The sequence below is a fragment of the Tenrec ecaudatus genome, chromosome 5, assembly GCF_050624435.1.
Source record: "Tenrec ecaudatus isolate mTenEca1 chromosome 5, mTenEca1.hap1, whole genome shotgun sequence".
Taxonomy (NCBI): Eukaryota; Metazoa; Chordata; class Mammalia; order Afrosoricida; family Tenrecidae; genus Tenrec; species Tenrec ecaudatus.
Genome location: NC_134534.1, coordinates 78,136,023 through 78,156,431, shown reverse-complemented (window position 1 = coordinate 78,156,431; position 20,409 = coordinate 78,136,023). Strand labels below are relative to the sequence as shown.

Genomic DNA, 20,409 nt, shown 5'->3' with positions numbered 1-20,409 from the left:
CTTCCTAAAGCACTCTACAAGTTCAATGCTATACCAATCCAATTACCATCAACCTTCTTCAAAGAATTGGAAAAACTGACCACCAACTTCATATGGAGAGGGAAGAAACCCAGAATTAGCAGAGAACTCCTCAAGAAGAAGGACACAATTGGAGGACTCGCCCTACCTGATTTTAATGCCTACTACACAGCTACAGTGGTCAAAACAGCATGGTACTGGCACAATGATAGACACTCAGACCAGTGGAAAAGAATAGAAAGCCCAGGAGTAAAATCATCAGCATATAGACAACTGATCTTCGACAAGGGTCCCAAAAACGTCAAGTGGGAAGCAGATGCCCTCTTTAATAAGTGGTGCTGGAAACAATGGATATCCACATGTAGAAAGTTGAAACAAGACGTCTACCTTACCCCATGCACAAGAATACACTCAAGGTGGATCACAGATCTAGAAGTCAAACCCCAAACCATCAGGACCATTAAGGAGGGAATCGGGACTAATCTCAGAGCACTGGCCCAGGGAGCACATAGGCTCACTGCAACAGGGAAGGAGACACACACAGGTGATCTGGAAATCGACAAATGGGATCTAATAAGAAATAAAACACCTGTGCACCTCGAAAGACTTTGCCAAGAGGGTGACAAGGCAACCCACAGACTGGGAGAAGATTTTTAGTAATGACACATCAGACAAAGGGCTCATTACTAAAATCTACAACACCATCATGACCTGCAAAAAGAGGAAAACAGTTAACCCCCTAAGGAAGTGGGCAAAAGAAATGAGAAGAACTTTCACTAGAGAGGAGATCAATATGGCCAATAAATATATGAGAAAGTGCTCGAAGTCCCTTGCCATAAGAGAAATGCAAATCAAAACAACCATGAGATACCACCTAACACCCCTGAGGCTAGCCCAGATCAGTAAATCAGAGAGCAACAAGTGTTGGAGGGGCTGTGGTGAAGTAGGAACCCTCCTCCACTGCTGGTGGTCGTGCAGATTTGTACAGACACTGTGGAAAGCAATCTGGCGATACCTAAAGAAAATGGAAATTGATCTACCTTACGACCCAGCCATCCCTCTACTGGGCATATACCCGGTTGAAGCAGCAAATAAAACACGACCAGTCATATGCGCTCCAATGTTTATTGCGGCACAATTCACAATAGCAAAGACTTGGAAACAGCCTAAGTTTCCATCGATAGCCGAGTGGATTAGCAAACTTTGGCACATACACACAATGGAGTATTATGCAGCACTAAAAAGCACCGATGAGCACATGAAACACGTTATTTCATGGGAAGAGCTGGAAGGAATTATGTTAAGCGAGGTAAGCCAGACCCAAAGGGACAGGTACAACATGAGTCCCCTGAGGTAAGTACAATCAGCATGACAGAAATGGGGCATTAATCCACCCAAGGGGAGGGTATGGTTTATATCTCCACAGGGAAAGTGGGACCAGACTTCAACCCAGTGTCGCAAGGTGTGAATGCAATATCCCGGCGTGGAGGACGGAACCGGTGGAGAGGTCTGGGAGGCTGGCCCCAGCACCATAAATTAAGTGGATTTCTGCCCCTCCCCCGAAAAGAACTTGTTCCAAAGGACGACATTGACCCTGCAGCTATGGGAGATGGACATATTTGATCAGAGCACACGGGAGCAGATGAAGGGGCAGGAGGAGAGAGTGGAGCACAGCCTGGCCCACCAGGCCGTGATGATGATGTTCCTGAGTAGAGCAGCCAGTCCACAGAGAGAACAACATGGCTGGCCCTACTATGAGACATGATGCCCCTCAGTGACTAAGGGCGATACAGGGGACAGCACCGGAGACACGGTGTGGGAACTGCACCTGACCTGATCCCACCACACCGAGGCAAATCACTGGGGAGTGCAGCGGAACAGCAAGGGAATGGAGTGGCAAGGTCCCCAGGGAATGCTGAAAGTGGACTTTGGGGCCAGGGCGTGGTGCCCCAACAGACTGGACTGGAAAACGCTCCTAAGGGCCAGCAAAGATCCCTGAACTAACTACAAGCTTTTCTCTTGTGAACTGTTTTGTTCTGTTCTTTTTCAGTGGTTTGTTTTTGTTGTTTTGTTGTCTGGTTGTATACTGTTGCTTTGTGTTCCTCTGTCTAGTTTTCGTGCATGTTAGTGACTCCACAGGCCTGTCTGAATAGGACAGGCTGCATTAACTATCTGGATGAAAAACAACGGGACCGACAGTTCTGGGGGGACTTGGAGTGGGGGGTAGGGGGGTAAGGAAGTGGTGTTAACAAACCCAGGGACAAGGGAAAAACATGGGACCCCAAAGGGTAGAGAAGGGGGAGTGGCAGGCCTGATGGGAAATGATCAAGGGTAAGGTTGCTTAGAGAAGAGGTATACTCTAGCCCAGGTGGCGACGAAGCATGGTAGTAGGGCAGGAGGAAGGTCAAGGGAGATGGAGGAAAGAGCTAGGAGTCAAAGGGCATTCATGGAGGTCTAGACAAAGACATGTACATGCAAATATATATAGGAGGTTGGGGAAATAGATCTTTGTGTCGATATTTATAGGTCAAGTATTAAGGTGGCGGAAGGACCTTGGGCCTCTACTCAAACACTCCCTCTATGCATGAATACCTTCTTTTATTAAATTGGAACTCTATGATGCTCACTCTCCCGACACAACGGCTGGAGCCAAAGTGGGTGAACAAGTAAATGTGGTGAAGAAAGCTGATGGTGCCTGGCTATCAAAAGAGATAGTGACTGGGGTCTTAAAGGCTTGAAGATAAACAAGCGGCCATCTAGCTCAGAAGCAACAAAGTCCACATGGAAGAACACACCAGCCTGTGTGATCGAGTGGTCCCGAAGGGATCAGTTACCAGGCATCAAAGAACAAAAAATCATATCATTGACTGCACACCTCCATGATAGGATCGCTGAAGACAAATGGGTGCACAAGCAAATGTGGTGAAGAAAGCTGATGGTGCCCGGCTATCAAAAGAGATAGTGTCTGGGGTCTTAAAGGCTTGAAGGTGAACAAGCGGCCATCTCGCTCAGAAGCAAATAAGCCCACATGGAAGAAGCACACCGGCCAGTGCGATCACGAGGTGCCCAAGGGACCAGATATAAGGCACAATGCAAAAAAAAAAAAGTTATAAGTGTGTGTATGTATGTGTATATATGTGTATATGTATATATGTATGTGTATATATATATTATATTAAATGAAGGGGGAAGTGCAGAGTGGAGACCCAAGGCCCAAGTGTAGGCCAATGGAGATCCCCTCATAGAGGGGCTTAGGAGAGGAGATGGGTTAATTAGGGTGTGAGGTAGTATCGATGAAGAACACAGCTTTCCCCCAGATCCTGGATGCTTCCTCCCCCCAACTACCATGATCCGAATTCTACCTTGCAGGGCTGGATAGGACAGAGGCTGTATACTGGTACATATGAGGGTTGGAGGTACAGGGAATCCAGGGTGGATGATACCTTCAGGACCAAGGGTGTGAGGGGCGATGCTGGGAGAGTGGAGGGTGAGTGGGTTGGAAAGGGGGAACTGATTACAAGGATCCACATGTGACCTCTTCCCTGGGAGAGGGACAGCAGAGAAGGGGGGAAGGGAGACCCCGGATAGGGCAAGATATGACAAAATAATGATGTATAAATTACCAAGGGCATATGAGGGAGGGGGGAAAGGGGAGGGAGGGGGGGGGAAAGAGGACCTGATGCAAGGGGCTTAAGTGGAGAGCAAATGCCTTGAGAATGATTGGGGCAGGGAATGTACGGATGTGCTTTATACAATTGATGTATGTATATGTATGGATTGTGGTAAGAGTTGTTTGAGTCCCTAATAAAATGTAAAAGAAGAAAAGAGAAAAAATGATTAGGGCAAAGACTGTACAGATGTGCTTTATACAATTGATGTATGTATATGTATGAACTGTGAAAAGAATTGTATGAGCCCCAATAAATTGTTAAAAAAAAAAAAGAAAATAGCTTTTCTAAATATTGGAAGTTCTACTTCGTTATTACTGAATCAGAACTTGTTTAGCCCATAATGCATGCCTAAGGACCATTCTGGATGTTTGGTTTTTTGTTTTGTGTGTGTGCATTCATAAATGCATATGTACATTTTATTTTACTTTCACCAAAAACTGTTGTACACAAAAACGGCACTGGACAACCCTGGGCCCCTCCCTGCTGTCACAGGGACGGCTGCTGTCCTTCTGGGCCACTCAAGGAGATCACCTCAAGTAAAATGCGGCGGGGGGGGGGGGGACACGACTTGTAAGTCATAAACTTTTAGATAAAGTAAATGATCCAGTAATTAATTAAACAACTTTTAAAAATCTCTCAAAATCCATAGCTATAGAATCAGCTAAGTGAAACTTTATTTGCAAAATTCCCTGTGAGCAAGAGTGATCTCGCCGCTACTCAGAACCTCCCCACTCAGCAGAGAAAGCCAATGTCGGCAGGTCTTCAAGGGTTTTAGGTGGGTGTTTGTTCCTTTTAGATAACCATATTTTTACAGAAAGTTAAAATCTGTCTTACATTGACTAAAAGGTGATTCATGGAATGTCTTAAGACCTTGCTGGTAAAAATCCTAATAAGTTGGTTAGCGATGCTGCCGCTTGGGACCTGCTGCATAAATGGGTGAACAAATTTGTCACCTCAACTACTGACCTGCATGGCTTGTTTTTATCCCAATCCATTCTGCACACGTAGGTCCAACCTGCTCAGTATCGGTGACTTTAGCTCAGCTAAAGCCAGGAAAAACAACTTCGTCGTACTCAGAATGTTTCCCCAACTGCACAGTGTTCACTTTCTTGTGCATACTGGTGAACCGTGGTCAATAGAGTTTTATACTCCTTTAGGTACAAAAGGAAAAAAAAAGAGGCGCAGTCTCAGAATCCCAAAGGGGCAGTTGTCCTTGTCCAATAGGGCTGCCATGAGGTGGAATCAGTTAGAGAGCAGTGCACTTTGGGTATGACTGCCCCATGGGGTTTCCAGCCCTGTAAACCTTAGAGAAGCACACTGCTGCATCTTTCTCCCAGGAACGGCTGGTGCATTCAAACTGCTGACCTTTTGGTTCACAGCCAAGCGCTCAAACACGCTGTCACTCAGGTTCCTCATATACTAGAACCCCAAACAAAACAAAAGCTACAGTCATGCTGATTCTGACTCAGAGTGGCCCAACAAGGCCCAGCAGGGTGATTCCAGAGGGTTTCCGCAATGGTACATTTTTCACTGAAGCACAGTGCCTCATCTTTCCCTGCTGACAGCAGCCTTTGAGTTTGAACCAACAGCTCTTTGGTTAGCAGCTCTCCTGTGTATGCCCACAGCATTCTTGAAACTAGTGGCTGCCATCGGTTAGAGGGGACTCAGTGCTACATTCCAACAACATAACTGTGTGGTTGGAACTGGGCAGGATCTGGACTGCAGTGGTCAGCAAACCAACCTTTCCCTCCTTTAATCGATATGCACACACATGAGATAAATAAAACCGAGGCAGTCTGAGTACGATCAGTGGATTGCATCAATATGAATATCCGGATTGGGACAATGTGTTGTAAAATGTTGCCACCGGAACTGGGTTAAGGATACAAGGCATTTTCTGTGTTACATCTTATAAATGCATGTCTCTCAGTGAAAATTTCATTTAAAAAAAGCATTCTGGGCTCAACTTATGAAACTTCAGCTTCCACTCTGTGGCTGCTATAAATTTATTGTCATTTATTTACTCAAGATTTCTAGAAATTCATTTACAGTCATCTTTGTAGATATGGCAAACACACCCTTGACGTTTCCCAGAATAATAGCAATGTTTCTTGTATTTTTACTATTTTTAATAGTGGGGATCATTAGAAAGACATAGTAAGTACAACAATTTAAATATTTCAGTAAGATTCTGTAATGTAAAAAATAAAATTAGACAAAATTATTTGTCAAAACATGAATCCCCCTTTTTGGTGGAAGGAAAAGAACTCACACAGATGTTGAGTTCAGCTAAGCAATGACCCATCTGCTGGAGTCTGGGAACTCTGCTTGTGTTTTGCTGTGCGTGTGAGAGGGGGCAGCTGAGGCACCGCTGCTGTCAGGAAGCAAGTCAACCCTCTGCTCCACCCCTCAGAGCCGGAACCCTGGCTTCACCATGCCTCCTTGGCTTCCCACCACATCCTGAAGAGAAAGACTAGGGGAAGTATACGCTGAGAAGCACCATTCTCCTTCCTGTTCATGGGTCAAGTTTGTCTTTGTGGTGGCCATACTTCCCAATGTAACCTGGCCAAGACATGGAAAGGGGACAGTTTCAGTTTGACTTGCGGTAGCACGAGTTGCTGACTCGACAGAAACGTTTCTGAGCAATCTTCTGACTTAAATGTAGCACAGCAACAGGTGATGGGATGGAAACAAAGGCAGCTATCGCATGTCACTCTTCTCCTGCCCACCAGGTCTCTTATGCAGGAAAACTTGTGGAGGGCAGAAACCTGTTAGCGAAAGGACACTTCAACCTTTTTTATTAATAGTAATGAAAACTCGTCAGACTGCATTTTGTCAAAGGCAGAAAGCTTGAAAGACCTGGGAAAACAAGGCAGCCTCATGAGTTCTGGCTCTCACAGGTTTCACCACGGTGCTGGGGCTGGGGAGAGGAAGGGACGCCACAGCACCACGGGAAAGTGCAGGCGTTCACTCTAATCAGCCCGACGTATATCTCTGAGAACACGAAGAAAGTGCTATTTCGTAGCAGGGAAGCACTAGACACCTAACCCAAAGCTCAGTAGTTTGAGGCCACCAGCAGCATCAGGAAAGGGTGTGGCAGTCTGCTTCCTACCGAGTCACAGCTTTGGAGCCCGTCTGGCGTCGTGCTCCCACTCTGCCCTACAGGGTGGCTCTGAGCTGATAACGTAAACACATGACACCCAGTAATGCGCTTCGAAATCTTCTTTTTATAGAATCTTCTCCAGGTTAGGAAAGTTGAAGGGAAGTTTTGCGCACCCTGCATACATACAGCAGCGTGCACACTCTGCTTTCCCTCTCCCCTGAAACCATTTGTCACCCGCAGTGTTCAGTTCAGCACCAGGGTTCTTGAGAACTGCGCACCAGGAGTCCCAGGAGCACTTACAATGGGGCTCAGTCCCACTTGTGAGTTTCAGTACTTCCCTAAATTCATCCTGGCAGGCTACCATGGCTCAGGGTCAATACAATTCCAAAAAATAATCTCCAGAGTACAATCGCAATTTTATGCAGCTCCTTTTTATCTCACTTGATATAAATATTGTGGAAAGAAAGACATGATTTCCAAAAAAATAAATAAAAGAAGGCTTACACAAAAATATTACCATGTAGAAAAAGAATGCTTGGGAACGGAGTGTGGTAGCAATTGTACGTTCTACTTGCCGTGGTTGAAATAAAGAATGATATGACATAGGTATTAAATCCTAACTCATTTTAAAAATCAAAAACAAAAAATTAGACAATTACAAGACAAGAACAAAGACTATGAAAACTTCCATATATTTTAATGAATTAAAGATATTTAATTAAAACAGAGGAAATACTATAAAAAGAGTAACATAAAAAACTAAACTGAAATATAACTTAAGGCAAAATAATCATCACAAAATGATTGTGTTTGCTGTCCATTTGGAGGGGAGCAAAAAGCAAACATTTGCACATAGAATGAAATCCCTTCAAATATGGTCACCAATGTAATTACAAAGCAGAGCACCTACACGTCAGTGAGAAGTTACCTGCATTTCTGCTGCCAGACCCCGAAGTCTAAACATTTGGGCCAAACTAGTGCTCCTTCTTAGAAGTGAGGAGTCCTGCCACTGCACCATCCCTGATGTTCCCGAGTCCTCTTTGGAAAGAACTTTCTGACAGAAATACGTGTTTAGAATAACAGGGCAACTTCCATCTGGGAGGATAAGTTTTTGCCTGGAAAAAAGAAAAGAAAAGCCTAACAGCATATTTGCAACATTACTTTTCCCTCGTATTCTTTGTTTGCTTTTTATATATATTATATTAAATATTATATTAGATATATAAATAAAACAAACCATTGTGTTAGGAGTTACACAAGACATCATACCATGCCACAGTTCAATCGTATCATGCAGTGTTGTACAACTGCTCCCACAATCAGTTTCAAAACATTTTCTTCCTTCTTGACCTCCCTGGTATCAACTCCCCATATTCTTGCTAGATCAGGAATGAAAACAGCAGTGACTCAGCTGCCCAGAGCTATGTAAGTCAGTCACTTTCCGAGTCCTGGATGCCTTATCACTTGCTGAAAGGGTAGTCAGTGGATCCGATTCTACTTGTCAGGGGAAAGCTCTGGGTCAGGTCAGGCAAACATGGGAGACAGGGATTGTTCTCCTCCTTCAAGTTCTGCTGTGCCCAATAGACTATGATTACTGCACAACCCAAGGAGACAAAAGGATGGGCAGAGAGATCAATAGGCTGACAGAAGTGTCCAGGATCACAAATAAAGTGAAAAAGGAGTATGAAGACATCTGAAGGGACTTCAAAAATTTTGTAGGAAAATTGAATGAAAAGAAAATAAAATTTTCCCGAGAGCGTTTGAAGTCCCCTCATATAGACTCAACTCTGAGCAGCTAGTGGAGTGCAGCCTCCTGACTAAGATCACAGCTTCGAAACAACTGGAAGAACGAACTCTCATGAGTGTGGCCTGCTCCTTTTAAAGCAGACTCTGTGGGTGATCTTGTCACGTATGCTGGATCTGGATCCTGCATTTGGCTGTTGAACTCTTGTCATATCGCCCATCCGCCCCAGGAGCCACCAGTGGATGGCTGACCTTGGATTCATTTACTTTTACATCCACCAGTCTGTGGTCTTCCTGCTTCCTAGTTTATTTTCTCCCACAACTAGATGAGTCAGGAGAAGCTTCTAGCTTAACCTCTGACCTATGGACTTGGATCTGACTGGACTCACGTCTACAACTATGTGAGCTATTACTTGATATATATATATGTATATATATATTTTTCTATGTACATACACATATAAACATCACTGGTTTTGCTTCGTTAGAGAAATGAACCTGACATAGGAGCCTAGACTCCCACCCTCATCAGACTGTAATGAAAAGGCCAACATTCCAGTTAGTGGAAAGATATCAGAGGGACAGAATAGGGGTCCATACTTTTCATCCGTGTAAGAAGAACTCCTGCCCAGTGAAGAGAAGCATGTGAAAAGCAGGGACCTTCTTTCTACCTATCTCATGGACCTTCTACCTATCTCACGGACCTTCTACCTATCTCACGGACCTTCTACCTATCTCACGGACCTTCTACCTATCTCATGGACCTTCTACCTATCTCATGGACCTTCTACCTATCTCACGGACCTTCTACCTATCTCATGCAGCCGCAACAGAGTACCCTCATCCTTTGGGGTAGCGCCAGAGGCGATCTAGTGGAGTCAAGACTTGCACGACTGCCCAGTGTCAATGAGGCCTTCCTCTAACAGAAGTGAGGTGTCCTCGTCAATGTGGGGTATCATTTTAGATGTAAGGCTCAGCTGGGACTTCCATGCCTGTCGAGCAATAAGTAGAAGTCACTTCCTGTGCTGCTATCAGTGGAGTCACAGAAGGGAACATGGATTTGTATTTCCACCTAATTGTAATGAGGCAGTGGTTGGCCAGGGTGGTGTCAGGAAAGGTTGTTGTGGCAGTTACATAATCTCTTGTCAACTTGAGGGAATTAAGAGGGAAGGGGTGGAGTCTAGCCTGTCAATCAGATCACAGCCTAAAGATGCCTCCTTGTGGGTATGGCCTTCTCATGAGGATTCTGGGGACTTGCTCTCTCTCTCTCTGCTTCACCTTGCTGTTGAGTAGCCACATTCAGAAATCTGGAGGTGCCATGTGGTGAGATGCTTCCACTGCCACTGGATCCATAAGACTTTCCACCCACTAGCCTGTGATCTTCCTGAATTCAGCATCACTGCATGTGCTGTGTGAGTCTGAAAAGGAATTTATGGCGCAGTATCAGACATGTGGGCTAATAGTGGACTTATGGGCTTGATCTGGATTGGGCAGGGATATTTTCTCAATATAAAATTTCTCTTTGATATAAAGGTTTTCAATATACATATATGAATGTCTGTAGATTTATTTCTCTAGTCAGCTTGGTCTAACACATTACGGTACCAGTGGAGGGGTACTAAGGAAGCAAATCATGAAGACGGAGAGTGGATGCCTGTTTCACCTCTGCCTCACGTTAATTTTTCTTCTTTGGCTAGCCAGAAATCAGATGAGGCCATGCTGTTTACTGATTGTTTTCTGGAAAAGTCATGGGAAATGAAGGTTTTGAGTCCTTGAAGTTGTTTTTGGTTATTCCTGTCTGAAATCATGAAAATGAATATGATAAATGTGAATCCTGAGCTCAGGGGCCAAAATTGCCCCTCGAATTTCTCAGCTACCATAACACTTAGTCAACATGGCTGACAGAGAGAGAAAGCCTGACCCTGGCTTAATGCAGTCAGAGGTCTAAAGCTATATTATATATAAAAAATTTAGATAAGTTTAGATAAGGATTGAATTTAACTATTTTAAGAAGGTGTTTAGGATCTGACTCATATCCATACTGATTTCTTCTGCTTATTGTTATTGTTACAATGATTGATAGGGATGATTATTGGGAAGTGTGAAACTAGAGAGTTTGTAAGCCCACTTGCCTTCAGCATTTAAATAGACTCTTTAAATGGGTGCAGGAAACACCTGCTAAAAAGGCTCTGAAAGCTGTTGAGAGAATGAAGGGGGGGGGAAAGGAACCCTTTTCCCTTTTAAATTTTGAACTGCTGGTTTGTGCCCCAAGTTGGAAACACCTGGAGCGATGGAGAAACTCCTCTATAAGATGGAACGTAAAAGGGAGCCTGAGGGTAGGCTGAAACGCTTGCTAGGTGACTACCTGGATTCACTTGAGTAGAAGTGGGAGAAATGCAGCAATAAAGACATGAGTTGAATCTGGCCCTGACACCACGGACCTGGTTCCCAAGGACTAGAGGAGAAGACGAGTAGGTTGGCTAGTCTGAAGTTCATGACCTAGCACAACTGGGATAGGGTAGTTGAGAATCTGTGATGGGCCCAGGGTCAAAAGGCGAGGTGGCCAATGGGCACCTTGGTTAGGCTAAGCAAGGTGGCCCACATTGAGTTGGCCAAAACCTGGCCAGATGAAGAAAAGATTTTTGAGTTTGTGAATTGGTGCATATTGCTGCTGGCTTTCTGGATAGCCTGTCCTGATTTGACGTTGCTTATGGATGTGGACTCACAAGGTTCTAATTGGAATCAAGATTCTTCACATGAAAGAACATGCTTGTCTCCTCAGAGCACTGGGTTAATATATGTGGGCAGTAGAGAAATTGGATACCCCAAATGGGGGCGTGTAAAGGAATGAAGTGGCTGGCTTACATACTTTCATGGGTTGGGGCATATCTTTACAGGATTTGGTGTAGGTGTTGCCAACTGCAAGTATTAAGTTTACAATGTTTTTGTTTTGTTCATTTATAGGATATTATGTTTACATGTAACTACTACACTGAGTTATATGCATTTTAGTTTTATCCTGTTAGGTATAAATATGATTTTAATATTGTTTTGTTTAAAAATTATGCATAGCTACAGTGTTGTGTAAAAGTTTCAAGTTGAGAAGGGGGGTGGTCTGTGGTAAGTACACAATCTCGTGTCAATTTGAGGGTATTAAGAGTGAAGAGGTAGATCTAGCCTGTCAATCAGATCACAGCCTGATGATGCCTCCTTGCGGACATGGCCTTCTCATGAAGATTCTGGGAACTTGCTCTCTCTCTGTCTCTCTCCTTCACCTTGCTGGTGAGGAGGCACATTCAACGAACTGGAGGAGCCCATGGAGACCTGCACCCGCACTGAGATGCTTCCACTGCCACTGGATCGACCAGACTTTTTACCAACCAGCTTGTGATTTTCCTGCATTCAGCATCAATGCATGTGGTATTTGAGTCTGAAGAGGAATATATGGATTAGTATCAGACAAATGGACTCATACTGGACTTTTGGACTTGACCTATATTGGGATATTTTCTCAATATACCATTTCTCTTTGATATAAAGGTCTTCCTTATACATATGAGTGTCCCTAGAGTTGTCTCTTTAGTCAACTTGGTGTAACACAGCTATCTAAAACATGCTTAAAGGAAAGCCTGAGTCTCATAACATACTACCCAAATTTTCCAGGCTGCAATTTAAACATAACCAGGAACAAGGAAGCAGACATGGTTAGTAGAGGTTTAGTGAAAGTGAGGACGACTCTTGACAAGATGAAGTGACATAGTGGCTGCAACAATGCACTCAAACATAACGACTGTCAGGAGGGGGCAGGACTAGGTAGTGTTCTGTTCCACTATGAGTTGGAACCCACTTGATGGTACCTTGAAGCAATAATAGCAAGAACCAGGGAAAAAAACTCAATTTGAATGAAAAAAGACAATACCGAGTTTCCCTGAAAACAACACAGTCTTATATTTATTTTTCCTCAAGAAGACACACTATGGCTTATTTTCAGAGGCTATCATAGTAAGTATGGTACAACAATCTACATTTATTCAAATACAGTTAAGTCGTCTTCTTCTGGAACATCGACCCACAGTGCTGAGTCCAATGTCAGTCACAGCTTTCCTCTTTGCGCCTGAGGACACACAACACCTAAAGCAGAGCGTCCTGCTCCTCACTTCCCAGAGGAGACTTTGACTTTCCAAACTGTCTGTGTCTCCCTCTCTGCCTAAGCTTGCAGCATGCACAGAACGACCTTGTTGATGGCCCCCCCCCCACCTTTCTAGTCCCCTCCGAGACAGCAGCGGTCAGGATGGGGCAGAGAAGGGCTGCACATCTCCGTGACTGCTCCACCGGTGCGCTGCAGAGCCACGCCCATCACTGTCTTATTTTGGGGGATGGCTTATATTGTGCACATGCTTAGAAATCCTTTCTGTGGCTTATTTTATGGGTATGTCTTATTTTCGGGGGAACGCGGTAGATGCCAATGCCAAGATGACACAGATATTGAAATTATCTGACAAAAATTTTAAAGCAGTGAATTATTTAATATAGCTCTTCTAGCCATAATCTTTGTTAAACAAACCAAACTACATTTTCCTGATGAGTCTGGATAAGAGAAGGTGAGGGGAGACACTGACAGGATATACTTGAGTGATTTTTTTAAACAGGATTAATTGTGATTACCACCTTGTTGGATATAAAAGGAACCATTTCAGAAGGAGGAGGAGATCTCGCTACCAGCCAGAGAGAAGCACCAAGTGTGAGTTTGTCCTGTAGACTCTCAAACTTCTTTGATTCCGGAGTCAGCTGCGCCATCAGCAGAGTGGCGGAGGAGGAGAAAGAGGAGCCAGAGCATGAGACAGACTGGTAGATTTCCCAACCTGTGAAGGAAGTAAAGCCAAGGGCCCACAGGCTGGATGTTGGCTTATGGAGCTGGGTGCCTACAGGCACTTAATAGGGGGAGCTAGGTTGGTTGACCCTTGGAGCTGAAACTGAGCCTTTTCTGGCTGACAATTATCATGGAGTGGTACACTTTTTGGGTATTTATTGGCAGCCCTAAAAGGCTTTGTAACATTGCCCAAGCAGGGAAATGGCCAATGGACGGTGGGTCCAAGAAGCCAAAAACCAGAGAGAGGCCTGTGTATGAGAAAAGGCTGCCCTGACTGAATAACTACATCCTGAGATTTTTGTACCCTGTCAAGTTTCTTAATAACCTCTGTAGCTGTAATTATTGTCTGTGGCCATTGAGATGAGTAACCACGCCCAACTGAGAAGTCGAGGGTGCTGTGAGAGGGACATCTGGGGTCAGAACTGGTAGGGAGCTTGGATGGTGGGGTGTGTCTGAGCACACCCTCATAGAAATTGGCTGTGGGTGGGTGATGCTGAGGCCGAGTTTGGCTTTCCTTTCCTGTCTAGCTGGCGGTCAGACGCCCCCTCACACCATACAACATTCTCCTTTACAAGCAGCCATTATTAAAAGAGCAACCACAAAATTGAACAACAGAATGTATGGTAAAGAAACAGAAACGTTTGAGCTGAAAACACATGAAAGTAAACAGAAAAACTACCTGCACTCAGAAGAATGAAGGCATCAGAAGAACAAATTGGTGAAACTGATACAATGGTAGAAATTACTATCTGAACACGGAAGGTGGGCACCCAGTGATATGATTTTTAGTTCTTTGATGTCTGATAACTGGTTCCTTCTACACCTCATGGTCAGACAGACTGGTGTGCTTCTTCCATGTGAGCTTTGATGCTTCTCAGCTAGATGGCCACATGTCTGATGCCTTTATGATCAAAGAATACACTCTGTGATTTCAGTTCATTTACATTTGCAGAAGCTTGTTTAATGGCCCCAAATGTGGTCTATTTTGGCATATGTCCCATGAATGTTTAAAGGGAGGCAGGGGTAAGGAGGTGGTGCTGATCAACCCAGGGACAGGGGAGCAACAAGTGATCCAAAATCAGCGGCAAGGAGGATGTGAGAGGCCTGGCAGGGATTCAGCAAGGACAACGTAACCGAGAGAAATAACTGAAGCCCAAATGAAGGGTGAGCAGGACAGTGGGGTAAGAGGAAATTAAAAGGAAATAGAAGAAAGAACTAGGTGACATAGGGTATTTATAGAGGTCTAAATACTGGCATATACATATGTAAATATATTTACATAGGAGGGTGGAAAAATAGTTCTATGTGCATATATTTATAGGTTTAGTATTAAGGTAGCTGATGGACACTGGGCTTCTACTCAAGTACTTACTCAATGCAAGAACACATTGTTCAATTAAATTAGCATTTCACGATGCACACCTTCCTGATACGATTGGTGAAGAAAAATGTGTGCATAAGTAAATGTGGTGAAGAAAGCTGATGGTGCCCAGCTATCAAAAGATATAGCATCTGGGGTGTTAAAGGCTTGAAGATAGACAAGTGGCCATCTAGCTGAAAAGCATCAAAGCACACTAGCCTGTCTGACCACGAGGTGTAAAAGGGACCAGTTATCAGACATCAAAGAACTAAAATCATATCTGTGGGTGCCCACCCTCCGGATATGATCACTGAAGACAAACATGTGCATAAGCAAATGTAGAGAAGAAAGCTGATGGTGCCCGGTTATCAAAAGATATATCATCTGGGGTCTTAAAGGCTTGAAGATAAACTAGTGGCCATCTAGCTCAGAAGCAATAAAGCCCACATGGAAGAAGCACACCAGCCTGTGTGACCATGAGCTGTCAAAGGGATCAGGTATCAAGCATCAAAGAACAAAAATCATATCATTAAAAATGTGGGTGAGTGCAGAGTGGAGACTCAAAGCCCATCAGTAGGCAACTGGAACCCCCTTACTGAAAGGTTGTGGGGAGAAGATGAGCCTGTCAGGGTGCAGGGTATCAATGATAAAACATCCAGCTTTCCTCTAGTTCTTAAATGCTTCATCCCCACCACTGTCATGATCCCAATTCTACCTTACAAATCTGGCTAGACCAGAGGATGTACACTGGTACAGATAGCAACTGGAAACACAGGGAATGCAGGACAGATGACCCCTTCAGGACCAGTGGTGAGAGTGGAGGGAATGTGGGGTGGAAAGGGGGACCCGATTACCAAAATCTACGTATAGCCTCCTCCCTGGGGGATGGACAGCAGAGAAGAGGGTGGGGGAGACATTGGACAGTGTAAGATATGACAAAATAATAATTCATGAATTATTAAAGGCTCATTATGGAAGGAATTGTGGGGAGGGAGGGGGAAAATGAGGAGCCAATATTAAGGGCTCAAGTAGAAGGAAAATTTTTGAGAATGATGATGGCAACAAATGTACATATGTGCTTGACACAATGGATGTATGTATGGATTGTGATAAGAATTATACGAGTCCCCAATAAAATGACTTAAATGAAAAAAAAATAGAGTAGAAGAAATTGGAAAAGTAAAATGAGAAAATTGGTCTACCTGATTTTAAGACTCATTACATAATAATAGCACAGTATCAAAATTGTACTGTACTAACAGAAGGAGATTCTTGGATCAAAGGAATAGACTGAAGAATCCAAAATTAGGCACAAATAGAAATGCTTAACTAATTCTGGGCAAAAACAAAAAAGCAATTCAGCAAAGGCCAAGCTTTTCTACAGATGGTGGTGGAGAAACTGAATATTCACAAGCAACAACAAAAAAGTCTCACATATTATACAAGAATTTTTAACTTAAAATTAACGACAGCTATGAATATATTGAATAACATTTTAAACTTTTAGTTAAAACATGGGAAAAGAGTACTTAGGCTTGACTTAAAAAAATTGTTTCATAAAAGAAAAAAAAGTGATGAATTCAACTTACAACTAACCATTTTCACTCTGTGAAAGATTCTATTAAGATAGTGGTTCTCAACCTTGCTAATGCCACGACCCTTTAATACAGTTGTTCATGTTGGGTGACCCCCCCAACCATAAAATTATTTTTGTTGTTACTTCATAACTGTAAATATTCTACTGTTAAGAATCAGGCGACCCCCGTGAAAGGGTCTTTTGACTCCAATGGGGTCGCGACCCACAGGTTGAAAACTACCATATTAAGAAAATAAAAAGACAAGCTAGAGATTGCAGGATAATAATTTGCAAAGCATTTATCAATAAAAAGTTAAAATGTTGATAATACATAGAACTCTGAAGACTAAACAGTAAAAACAAGAGCATTGTGAGAGCAATAAATGAATTTAGCAAGGTGGGAAAGATCCAAGGTCAATACAACAAAATCAGTAAACTTTTTACAAAACAACACATAATCTGAAAAGGAAATTAAGAAAAAAATTCCATTACAATAGCCTCTGTAAGAATAAAACATTCATAAATAAACCTAGCCAAGGAAACGAGAGTGTGTAATGAAAATTATAAAACATTATTGAAATACATTAAAGATAAGCTACACAAATGGGAGAATGTTCTGTGCTCATAATGAGTTAATATGTTACCTAATTTATATTATTACCAATACTACTTAATTTATAGATTATTACCAATACTACCTAATTTATTGATTCAACACAGTCCTCAAAATTCCAACAGCCTTCTTTTCAGAAATGGAGTATCTATGCTCAAATAGATATACACTGCAAAGGGCACTCAAAGGTGCTCAGGCAGTGTAGAGGGCTCTGCATTAGACTGCTCACTACGAACTCAGCAGTTCAAACCTCCTGGCTAATCTATAGGAGAAAGATACGGCTCTCTTCTCCTGCACAGATTTACAGCTTTGGGAGCCAAGGCCTCTACGGTCACTTGGAGTCAGAATTGATCTGAGAGCAGTGGGCTCTGTTTTTGGGTTTTTGCAAGAGGTACTTATTAGCCAAAGCAATCTAGAAGAAAGGAGAACAGCATGGTAAGGCTCACTCACACTTCCTGATCTCAAAACATTATTCTAAAGTATTCAAAAGCTGGGTACTGGTATGAGAGACATATAATCCTATGGAATAGAATTGAGTCCAGAAATAATGTATATTAAGTCCTAAGCCCATTCGATGACAAAAGAATAATCTATGTTGGGACAACTGGATTTCTCCAAACAAAAGAATGGATCTGGACTTATATTTCATACCATATTTGAAAACTAACTACAAACGAAGGCTCTAAAACCATAAACTTGTTCAAAGAAAATATAGGAACAATAACTTGGGAACTAGTTTTGATAATTAATTATTAGATACTGAAATCATCCCCCCCCCCAAAAGACAAAATATATATGAGGCCTCATAAAAGTTAAAAAAATGTGTGTTCATCAAAAGACTTTATCAATAAAATGAAGAGATAAACCCACAGATAGGGGACCAGATGTGGTCCCTTCCAATTTAACATCCAGAATATGTAAAGAACAATTTAGCAAAGACAAGCAATCCAATTAAAAAATTAGCAAAGCACTGGATTAGATATTATCACCATGGATAAACACAAATGGCCAACAAACCCATGAAAAGATGCTCAATTAGTCACACACCAAACCCACTCCTGCTAATGATTCAAACTCATCGTGACCCGTTAGTACAGAGTAGAAGTTTCCACTAGGGTCTTCAAGGCTGTACATCTTTCCAGAAACAGACTGTCATATTTTTCTACAATGGAGTGTCTGGTGGGTTCAAACTACCGAAATTTTGGTGAGCAGCCTAACTCATAACCAGGTATAACACCAGGGATCCTTTTCATTTTACCTAGGAAACGGCCAATTAAAATAACAATGATATAATTTTACACCCCCTAGGTAGGATGTGGAGAAATCAGTGCGCTTGCCCATTGCTGGTGGTATAGTAAATGGTACAGTCATTATGAAGTCCTGGCAGTACAAGGACTAAGTGTTTGCCTGCTAACTGAAACCCATATAGTGGCTCTGTGAGAGAAAAGACCCAAATATATGCTGCCCAAAAGATTTCAGCCTAGGAAACCCTTTGAGACGATTCTACTCTGTCACATGGGTTGTTGAGTTGGAGTCAATGAGATGGCCCTTAACAACAATAACTCAGTCACTTTAGAAAACACGTGGGTTTAATGAACACTTAGAGGTGAAAAATTGAAGGCATGAATACAAATGCATTATCCACAATAACCAAGAGGTAGAGATAACCTAAACCTATCTATCAATAGATAAATGGATAGAATGTGATACAGACATACAATGAAATATTAATCTGTCAAAGATAAATTAATCCTGAGAGATGTTACAAGATGGAAGTACCTTGAATATATTGTGCTGAGTGAAATAAGTAAGTCACACAAGGACAAATATGACATGATCCCACTAGTAAGGAATATGCAGTACAGTGAAATATAAGACTAAACCAAAGTTTATTCTTAGCAGAAGTGGGCTGGAAGAAGGGGAGCAGAGATAGTGCTTAGGAGACATCGAGCTTCTGTTAACATGGATGAAAAACTTGGTAATGGGATAATGGTGAAAGTAGAATGACAAAAAGTGTTCACATGGAAATATTCTGTATCTTGACTGTATTGATGTTGTGCTATAATTGTGCTACAATTTTGCAAAATGTTGCCATTAGAGGAAATTAGGGGAAGGCTACCTTTTGCTACTTCTGTATTGCTCCCTCCAACCTACATGTGTCTACAGATAATTTAAAAATAATGAAAAATTTGGAATATTAACCTAAAAAAACACCCACTGACATTACCTCATTGGTTGAATTAAAGTGGACATTTCTCGTCTCTAAGACTTTCCTGCAACCACTGTTGGATGATCTTAAGCAAAACATTAATGGTATCATTCTATAATTCACACATTCTGTTGGGCCATCTTTCTTTGGGATGGGTACAAATATGGACCTCTTCCAGTCAATTGCCCAAGTAGCTGTCTTCCAGATTTCTTGGCATACATTAGCGGGTGCTTCTAGTATTTCGTCAGCTTGGAGAAACATTTCCATTGGTATTCCACCAACTCCTGGAGGCTTGTTCAAGGCTAATGCATTCAGAGCAGCTTAGCCTTTTTTAGCACCAATGGCCCTTGACCACATGCTACCCACTGAAATGTACAGTGACTGTGTTCTTTCCATCTTCTTTGGATGCTTCCTGCTGCAGTCAATATTTTTTCTACAGAATCTTTCAATAGAATACGTTGTCTTCTTGAGCTGCCCTTGGAAAATTTCTGTTCAGCTCTTACTTATTCATTTCTTCCATTTGCTTTAGCTACTCTATGACTAAGAGCAAGCTGCAGAGTCTCGTCTGACCTCTACTTCGACACCTTCTTTCTTTCGTCTCTTTCCCTTTTGGTTTTATCCCTTTAGGTATAAGTACATTTCATTTCATTATACTGTATCTTGACTCTCAAGGTATCCTTTGTGATTGAGTTAGTGTATTGTGCCAACCTGGCCGATAAACACATGTGGGGTTAATAGAAGGGTGGAGAGATAAATGGCTCGGTGAGCCTCGCTTTTGGAGTTCTTGGTTCTCTTGATTTCTGATGGTTCGACCCGGCTGCCGCTGCCTTAGCCAGTTCCCTGCTTTAGCTGGCAAGGCTCACATCCTGCAAGACATCCCTGAGGAGAAGCTGCATGGACCTACCCTGATGCAGTCCTGGGTGCTGGAGCAGCCATGTGGAGACCCCTGCCAGTGCTGAGATGCTTACACGTTCACTGATTCGGCTTTCCTCCCACACTCGGCGTCATAGTGTGTGTTTTGTGAAATGGAGGAGGACTCTGTGGATTGGTGTTGGACATATGAGTTAATGGGTTAATGTTGGACTTGTGGGCTTGGGCAGCACTGGGTTGGGATGTTTTCTTGATGCGCACTTACCCTTTATGTAAAACTCTCTCTTTAACATGAGTTTCTGTGGATTTGTTTCTCTAAAATACCCAGACTATCACAGCGATCTATTCATCTTTTTACTTAGATATTGTCTGCTTG

General features: G+C 42.8%; 1 protein-coding gene across 1 annotated transcript in view; it reads right to left on the bottom strand.

The window, feature by feature from the left end:
* Positions 1 to 7,347: 7,347 nt before the first annotated feature.
* The window catches only part of SPIDR (scaffold protein involved in DNA repair), a 223,570-nt gene continuing 210,508 nt past the window's right edge, over positions 7,348 to 20,409 (bottom strand). The window contains exon 9 of the mRNA XM_075549645.1: positions 7,348 to 7,907. Coding sequence (XP_075405760.1) covers positions 7,706 to 7,907 — 202 coding nt within the window. The 3' untranslated portion in view covers positions 7,348 to 7,705. The remainder of the gene's footprint in view (positions 7,908 to 20,409) is intronic.